Genomic DNA, 8947 nt, shown 5'->3' with positions numbered 1-8947 from the left:
GCGCTCGTGTTCCGACACGCAAGAATCTCAGACTACTCGAGAAGACTCTCCTCGGTATGCTGAGGTAGGGGATCTACACAGAAGAATTGATTATAACTATAAAGGATAAAGAATAGACAAACCAAAAATCACTCTCAACACGAAAGGCTCGGAGCCCCACCAATAGTAGAAAACTTTGTGGGAATCGAAAACTTGTGAAAATCATAGGCTCTCTCCACTCAGAAGAAGTAATCTTTCCAATTCTTCTGACTACTCAGAAGACCCCCAATCAACATGTCCATATCCTGATGCGCCGCTGCATAATACAAGTCGCACTGGTCGAGACTAGTTCTCAAGCTGTAGAAAAATGAAAAATCCACCAAGGCAGGGGAAGTTTAGTAAAATTTAGCCTACAATTCAGCCATCCCGACATTGATGCAAGAATTGAGCTATCATCGGATGGACATGCAACTCATTGATCACCGATAGAATGGCTCGGGTTAAAAGCCACTTTACCCTGAGGAGGAAAACACGCTCTCTTGTGATCCTCAAGAACCGAAAGGATGATATCTCCAGGTATCTTGAAGTCCATCCTAATCAACTTGAGATATCTCTCTAAAACTCAGGAGGTCCACGTAGAAAACGTCCACTGACCCTATTGACTCTCGAAAACCTCATCCTCAAATTCATCGAGCACCTCGTCTACTCCAAAGGTCCGATCACTAGTCCCCGCACGAGAAATCTCGGGCGCAACAAGACTCGCAGAAGTCATCTCTTCAGAATAAGCAGCGGGCGAAGAAGGCTGCTCTGAGCCTTGTCCCGAACCCTCACGATCGCCTTAAGTCTCGGAATGACCAAGCTTTGAAGAAGTCATCTCTTCCATACACAATAGCGAGGAAGGATCAAAAATCCAATTCTTGTGTTCATTGGCCTCGGATTCAAGAATTCCTGGCGACTGATGATAAACCATGCATGCAGTTAATGATAATCTTTCATGGAGTATCATCATTCTTGGTTCTAGATTTCATGATAGCAGTCTCTTGCATTTGAACTCTTAAAGAACTCTCTATTAATTGAACAACAAACAATGCTAATTCACACGGTTGGTTTTTCCGGAGAAAGGGAGATAGCAAAGACCAGCTGATCCCATCCGACTCTTGATATATGATACCAGAGAGGATTTCGAAAAAATGGAACAAAATCCCTAGAGGGAAGTATAACCATCTCGGGATCTAGTTCCCATCCCTCAATCATGTTGTAATCACAAATCCGGTAATTTGCGACCACTCATCCCCTAACAAATAGAAGAAAAATCCGAGAACTAGAACCCTAAGAAACTGGATGGTATGAGTTTCGAGCATTACAGAAGCGCGAACAAATCCAAAAAATGAAAAATCCACAACGAACAGAAGCAAAACAAACATGCATTGAATGCATGAACAATTAGAAAGGTTAGAAATCCTACCCAAACAAGATTTTGGTTGAAAAAAATTGGAAAATGCAGAAAATCGCCAAAAACCCGTCGAGAAGTCGTAGAGACAAAAAGACGCTGAAAATTGAAAAAAGTGGAAAATGTGCTCAAAATATGGCGGAAGCCATTTATACTCGAAAATCGACGGATAAGATTAAGCGTGTCCAAGAAGCTTCTCAATCGAACGATGGAAACGAAAGGTCGCATCGATTCAAAGAGAAAAACCATCCAAACGACACCGCATTGTAACTCAATTCAAAAACAAAGTTCGGGCAAGGCGCTTTCAGAACATCCCGAGAATAAAAAGAAATCAGTTAAAGTGTTCGAGGTATGATTGAACCGAAGATTATACTATATAGTTCCTTACCATTTTTTACTAAAATACCAAGAAATTAGAAGGTTGTTGTTACAATGTAATTTGCATACTCAGAGAACAGTAATCCAGCACCAAACCCGATTCAAATAGGCTCAAGGGATCAAAATAACTTAAGGAATGACCCATTCTTAAGGCAAGAACTAACCTTAGTGAGCAAAACTTCGAAGAGAAGAGAAGCAGATTGGTCAAAGACTATACAAACAAGCAAAACACATGTAAATAAACAAAAATATAAGCTAAACGCATACCTTGACGGTTATTCCGAGCACTTGAGGAAATAATTGCCCATGACACACGTTCTAGGAGCGATAATCCAATAATTGCCAAGGACGTGTAATTGATCACCCCACGTACTCGACCCCTAGTATTATAAATAGATTAGCACACTGCAGAAATGGGATTATTCACTTTTTACATAACAAAGGACACGCTAGAACTCTCACCTTTAATTCAGCACCCTCGTTTACGTTCTCTCTTTTACTAAATTCGTCTGTATTCAAAGATAATCTTACCTATAAACCTTGGAGTTCTCGAGATTGCATTCTCGAAACCAAATGCTCTTTGTGGGGCAATTGTTGTACTATTTTTGTCTGCCAACAAATATATATATATATATATATATATATATATATATATATATATATATATATTGTGTAGCCATTTCTAACTCCTTTTCGTTTCATATCTATGTGGAGAATTCTCAATCATATTGTTTGAAAGAATTTTTTTTCGATTTCTATTTCCAATATCTTGAAAACTTATTTTTCCGTTGTGGTAAATGGATTAGCTTGGGTTTTTTTTTTTTTTTTGGGTGTCAAAATCCTTGTTTTGACACTTTAATTGAGTTTTGATGCATCAATAGTCGATAATTTATCAGGAGATGGTCCATTTAGTTATTTTTTTTAGTTTATTTAGTGGCAAATCAATAAAACTTTCACAATGTAAAAACAAATTACAAACAAATTACAGTTTTTAAAAAATAGAGTTCTATCAGCCTTCTTTGCACTCACTTGATGATTCTAATACAACTTGGGGCAAAAAAAAAATCAAGGAGATTCATAAATTGTTTACAACTACAGAACAACCTTCTTTTTGGGTTCAAGAACAGGGGGATCAATATCGATCCCCATATTAGCCGCAGTGCCGGCTATAATTCTCATCGCCGACTCCATTGTTGTGCAGTTCAAGTCCGGAAGCTTTTCTGCTGCAATAGTTCGCAGTTGATCAATGGTGATCATTCCCACTTTCTCAGTCTGTGGATCTTTCGAACCTTTCTCTGCCCCTGCATTTACCCCCAAAAAAATGTAAGCGGGCAAAATTTTACAGCAATTTTGAATCTTCGATCCACCATAATCATGAAACACGCAAGGAAAATCATGGCTTTGATTCGAATACGATTCTCTTCCATTAAATGCTATTTTAAAATGAAGTTAGTTAAACTAGTGTTTGGCATGCAAAAGAAATTAGACCATTATTCGCAAGTATTTCATAGATTAAAAGAAATATCCAAATTTTCATTGGAATTAAACCTTGTATAAAAACTAATTAAAAATATAATGACTTGGTTACTCCCCTCCAAATTCCCAACTGTAATTCAAATATTCTATCCAAATGACTCGTTTAAATATTCTATTCAAATGTCATGTTGTAATATTTGTATTCAATTGAATGAGTTTCTCAAATGAGACCTAGATCTTTGAAAGGTTAGATGCACCATGTAATTTTAGAAAACCCATTAATTAAATCCAGGCCATGTTTCATGGTGCGATCCACTATCGAAAGGAAAATATTATGGAAATTGAAAATTCACTATTCTGTTTTGTGGTCAATCAAATTTCTAGATAAGGGAGACCCACATGCGCCTGCAAAGTTTTTTATTATCCATTTTCCCACAGATTTTTCTTCACTTTAATTTTGCTCAATCCAAACATCACTAGAATTATACAATAGTTAATAGATTCTCATTTTTTTTCCTCCCACAGATTTTCCAGGTTCTAAAACATACCCTTTGTGAATGATGATATTGATATCCATGTGCCACAAAGTTTTTAGAAAAAAGAATCACTTCTCAACCACATTAATGTAATCTTCGACTTTTTTTTTTTTTTATAAGATTCAACTACGAAAACCCACACAAAGAAAGCAAACCTGCGGCTTTGAGAAGCAGAACCGAAGCCGGTGGAGTCTTTAGTATGAAAGTGAAGCTCTTGTCCTGTTTTTTAATACACAAACAAAGCTCAAGACCTTAACATCAAACTCAAGACAACATAATTCAACAGAATACCCACAAAAATAAAATAAAAACCCACATCGTAGACAGTGATTTCAACTGGAATAATGTAACCGGCCTTGTCGGCAGTTTTGGCGTTGTAGTCCTTACAAAACGCCATAATGTTCACTCCTTTCGAACCCAAAGCGGGACCCACCGGCGGCGCCGGAGTTGCCTTTCCGGCCTCGAGAGCCAGCTTTATCATTCCCACAACTGCATGCCAAGTGTTTGCGAAAATGCCTCAACCAACTAATAATCATTGTAACATGAAAAACGACACGGACCTTTCTTGGCTTTTCCTCCGGGCTTCGGAGGAGCCATGGCGACGATTCCAAGGCGGCGTGAAGGTAGAGACGAGCTCTGTCTTGGTCTCAGGAGACTGAGGGAAGCCTCGGAGGCGGAGGAAGAGAAGCTTCCGACGGAGGAGCGAGAGCCGAAGAGGGAAGAGGAGAGAGAGATTTTGGTGGTGGAAGAGGTGGGCGAGAGAAGCACTGTGTTGTGGTACGTGCAGAAAGAGGACGCCATTGTCGAGAGCTTGGAGAAAGGAAGATGAGAGTCGGAGATGTTTTGTGGATAATGGTAATGGGTGAAGATGTTACATTGTTACTGATTCAAGTGTGATACGGTGCGTTTGAAATTTTTTTATTTACTAAAACACCCTTAAAGGGATTTAACATAAGTTGGTTCGCTTCGCTTCTGTTCGGTTTTGGCCTGTTTTATGAACCGAAACCGAATTTTCGATTCTCAAATTTTTGGACCAATAATCGGACTGAATTGGTCCAAAACCGAAATTCGGTTATCCGAATTTTCGAATAATCAAATTATGAAAATCAATATTCAGTTTAAAAATCGGTTTTGAAAAGCGATTATCCAATTTCTGAAACTGACTATCCAAAAATCTCGTTTCATAACTGGTTATTGATATTTCTATAGTGATTATTTCTCTAAAAATATCAATAAGCGGATTTTTACAAGTTTCTATAGTATCCAAAAATCCAAATAATTATTGATATTTCGATATACACATTGAGATTTTTACAAGTTTAAAACATTTGATTTTTTTTTTTTACTTAATTTGGTCTAACATAATACCACACCACTTCTAAAGTAAAGATTATGAATTCAACTCTCATCCACCACAAATCCCTTTCATAAAAACCATGAAATTAAAAAAAAAAAAATTAAGAACGTGAATGCAACTACTCGATAACTGTAGGAGTCACGATGTAAGAAGTCCTAATGAAAATCTACAAAGTAGTAGTTCAATTCGATGGTCAAAATTTGGTGTTTTAATGAGTTCAATAAATTAAATACATTCAAACAAAGTCTGTGATGCAGTTGAATGACACTTCCTTGAAGTTGTGATGAAGAAATTTGAGTTTGCAGACCAATGGGTAGTGAAGATAATGAGATGCATCACCTCGGTTTGATTCACCTTCAACATGACGACTCAACTTGTTGATTCCGTCACTATGCAACACGGACTCCGCCACGGTGACCTAATATCACCACTCCTCTTCTCTTTTTTTTTTTTTTTTTTTTTTTTGCTCGGAGGGACTCTCGAGCCTCATATGCAAAGTCGAAGAGCCGGGTGAAGTTGAAGGGATCATATTTGGTAACTTCAAATATGTGTTTACCGCTTGCTAGTTTTCGACAATAAAATATTATTCTTCAATGCTGATGAGAGAAACATGGTGGCCTTCAAGACGTGTTTTACCATGTACAAGAAAATTTTCAGTCAAAAGGTTAACTACAACAAATCGAGAATTATCGCTTGATTTCGTATCAAGGCTGAAGCTCAACAAAGGCTAACGGAGATGCTAGAAGACAAGAAGACCAGAAACCTTAACCACTACCTCGGCCTACCCACCTTCTTGAGCCGGATAAAATAGAAGCACTCACCTTTGTCCTTTATTGAATGTGGACTAAAATAAGGAGATGGAAGACTAGCCTCTTCACTTAAGCCGAAAAAGAGATCTTCCTTAAGGTGATAATCAAGTAATTTCTAGCCATGCGATGAGTTGTTTTTCGGCTTTTGAAGAACCTTATCGATAAAATACACAAGCTTATGAACGCCCTTGTCGGTGGGAAACCACAAAAGAGAAGAGGAATACGCATCGGGGGAAATGGAAAAAGATTCGCAAGCACACAAGTCAAAATGCAGACTAGGCATCAGGAACTTTAAAGATTTCAACCATGCCTTTCTCGCCAAGAACGCTTGGAGTCTTATTAGACAGTCCGATAGCTTAGTGAATCAAGTCCTTAATGTTAGTTACTTCCCTAGTTCCCATTTTTAGAGACTAATGAAGGTGTTGGATATTCCCAACTTTATAAAGGTAGCTTATAGGAGATGATTGAGAAGTGTTCCTAATGGATAATCAATGATGGTGAGCAAGTCGATATCACCTAGGATAGATGGATTTTGAGACCAAAAGTATTTAGCCTCGTCGAACTACTATCGCTGATGTTGGGGGTTTATGCATGCTAAATTAACAAATTAGCATATCGCTAGAATCTTACGTTGTCAGGATGCTAATGGATAGGATCTATCCTCCAAATATGATTAACTATTATTAATTCAAATTCAGATCTAATCTAATTCGTTACTAAATGCGAAAAAGAGTAATACCACTTACATTCAATTTAATAATCAAGAACTAATAATGTGGGGTCACGGATTCCACAATCGCACAATTATTCTAACGTGTAACTTGAGCATGGACTTTAATCAAATACAGAATGAACACAATAACAATTGCATGGAATTCCTTATGTCAGCTTCTCAGTTTTGAACGTATTCGGCGTGATCCCAAACTTAAGTATCTAACCATCGCTCCTAGGCATTAACAAATAAATCAAAGAGCCTGAGATATGACCTTGAAGTCTCAAACCACTTCAGGATTTAGATAAATTTTTGTTTTGATCATAATAGCGACTTTAATAGCGTGTCATTAACGGATCCATAAATATGACGTATAATCAAAGTATGTCCAAGTTGTGGACATACTTATTTGCACAGAATGCTCTCGCCTAAGTGTCCATGCACTTTGTAGGTGATTTTCAATCTAGCTACACATGTATAGATTAATCACCTAATATATTTTTTAGCATTCTACCATATATCTCGCTTGTAATATCTCAATCAAGTTATTGCATAGGTCTATGAGTTTGATAAAGCGTTATATCTTTGAAATAGTTATTCTAAAAATTTATAATAATGTCTACTTAATTTACATTCATTATATTAATTTGGGTACTTTACCAAAATATATTTATGTGACAAATATTTCAACAACTGCAATGTTTTGGTCCAAACACTCGTAATTTGGAATAGAATATATTGTTCCAATAAATTCTAGAGAGGTTAATTTCGTTACTTAAGATTGATATGAAGAAATAGAGAGAATTCTACGGATTCCTTTCCAAATGCTCAAGTATATAATTGTGGTTCGTGTGAACCTCTTCTATTGTGAATTGAAGGCCGTATCTTGTCATAGACCATTGATCAGGTATTATGTCATAGACCATTTTAATTAAGCTCATGTGCAAAAGACACTAGCATCCACGATTGGGATAGGAATTATGTTAGGCTTTTGAGTCTTGCCCCAATGAACTTTGATTATGGTGAAATTTTAACGAATTAATGTGAGCTATTTTTAGAATTTTACAATAATAACACCAAGATGGAATTAAGGTATGAAAATAACTGCACTTAAATCAGACACAAAGACAGGTTTCCATTCATCATCGTCTTTCTATGAGCTTGTAACTATTCTATTCTCTATTTGTGCTTGGTGTAGTCCCTCTTCCTCGAATCACTCCTTGGGTGCCACCTCGTCTTCACCGGCGGAGAAGGTCATACCTCGATGGCTTCCTCTTGAAATGTTGATCCTCCTTGTCCTCGCTCTAATCATACTCCACAGATCTCGATTTTCGTTGCGGTTTGTGCATTTCATCGCCGGAGGCCGGACAAAGGATTCCAAGTGGTGGTGGTGAACCTTTGGAGTTTCTTCATTGCCAATGAAGTGCCTTCTCTTTTAGATACAGCGGACAGGATCGCGGATGGAGTCTTAGGCTGCACACGCCACGCTGACTCCCTGTCTATAAACAGCAGATCAAATAAGTACATTTTTATGTTTTTAACTTGAGTTTTTTTTAAAGAAACCGGAATTATATAGAATAACCCTCCCCCAACAGGAAATGGAATGAAATTGCAAAATAAATAAAGTGAATACCAAACCAACCGAACAAACCTGGACCAACCGCCCAAACAGCCCGACCTCGGATGAAGAAATTGCCCCTCAAAACCCAAAACTTGCGAAATTATAAAGAGCTAGCCCAATCCCTAACTAGAATTGACACCGGATTTTGTTTTATTTAAACTTTGTGGGACCCGTTATTACTGTTATTACTACAGTATTCCTTCACTTCATTTTAGTTATATGTATAATAGAATGTGTTTGATGAAATGAAAAACGTGGAGGTGGACTAAAAGTATCAGAGTAAACCTATTGGGTCACACAAGAATTTCATTATTGGTTGTAATCAATGATTGACTTTTCGGGGAAACCGACCGGAAATCAGCCGAAAACCGCCTTACCGAAGAGGACCGGTACCGGTTCGATATTTACCGTTTTCGTTCCAATTTACGGGTTCTTTCGGTGGTTTCCAGTGCTTTCCAGTGGTTTCCGATACTTTCCGGTGCTTTATGGGGGTCGCAAGCTTTTTTGCCAACTTTCTTTGGTTTTCGGTAGTTAAGTTTCAGGGGTTTCTCAAATTTTGGGATTTTTTCTTTTTTTTTTTTTTCATTTTTTACTTTAATCCATGATTTCAAGGGTTTGAGCAATGAATA

General features: G+C 37.5%; 1 protein-coding gene across 1 annotated transcript; it reads right to left on the bottom strand.

Moving 5' to 3' along the window:
• Positions 1-2778: 2778 nt before the first annotated feature.
• Positions 2779-4691, bottom strand: PRPL11 (plastid ribosomal protein l11). The gene is made up of 4 exons (XM_089608059.1): positions 4380-4691; positions 4136-4308; positions 3975-4038; positions 2779-3108 (listed from the first exon to the last, which is right to left on the bottom strand). The coding sequence occupies exons 1-4, from the start codon at positions 4618-4620 to the stop codon at positions 2900-2902; spliced, it is 687 nt and encodes a 228-aa protein (XP_089464185.1). The 5' UTR covers positions 4621-4691; the 3' UTR covers positions 2779-2899.
• Between the last annotated feature and the right edge of the window lie 4256 nt (positions 4692-8947).

The sequence above is a fragment of the Urtica dioica genome, chromosome 2, assembly GCF_054948205.1.
Source record: "Urtica dioica subsp. dioica isolate 48M chromosome 2, U.dioica_male_clone48M_v1_H2, whole genome shotgun sequence".
Taxonomy (NCBI): Eukaryota; Viridiplantae; Streptophyta; class Magnoliopsida; order Rosales; family Urticaceae; genus Urtica; species Urtica dioica.
The sequence above is the reverse complement of the archived record's forward strand: the minus strand, read 5'-3'. Positions and strand labels throughout refer to the sequence as shown.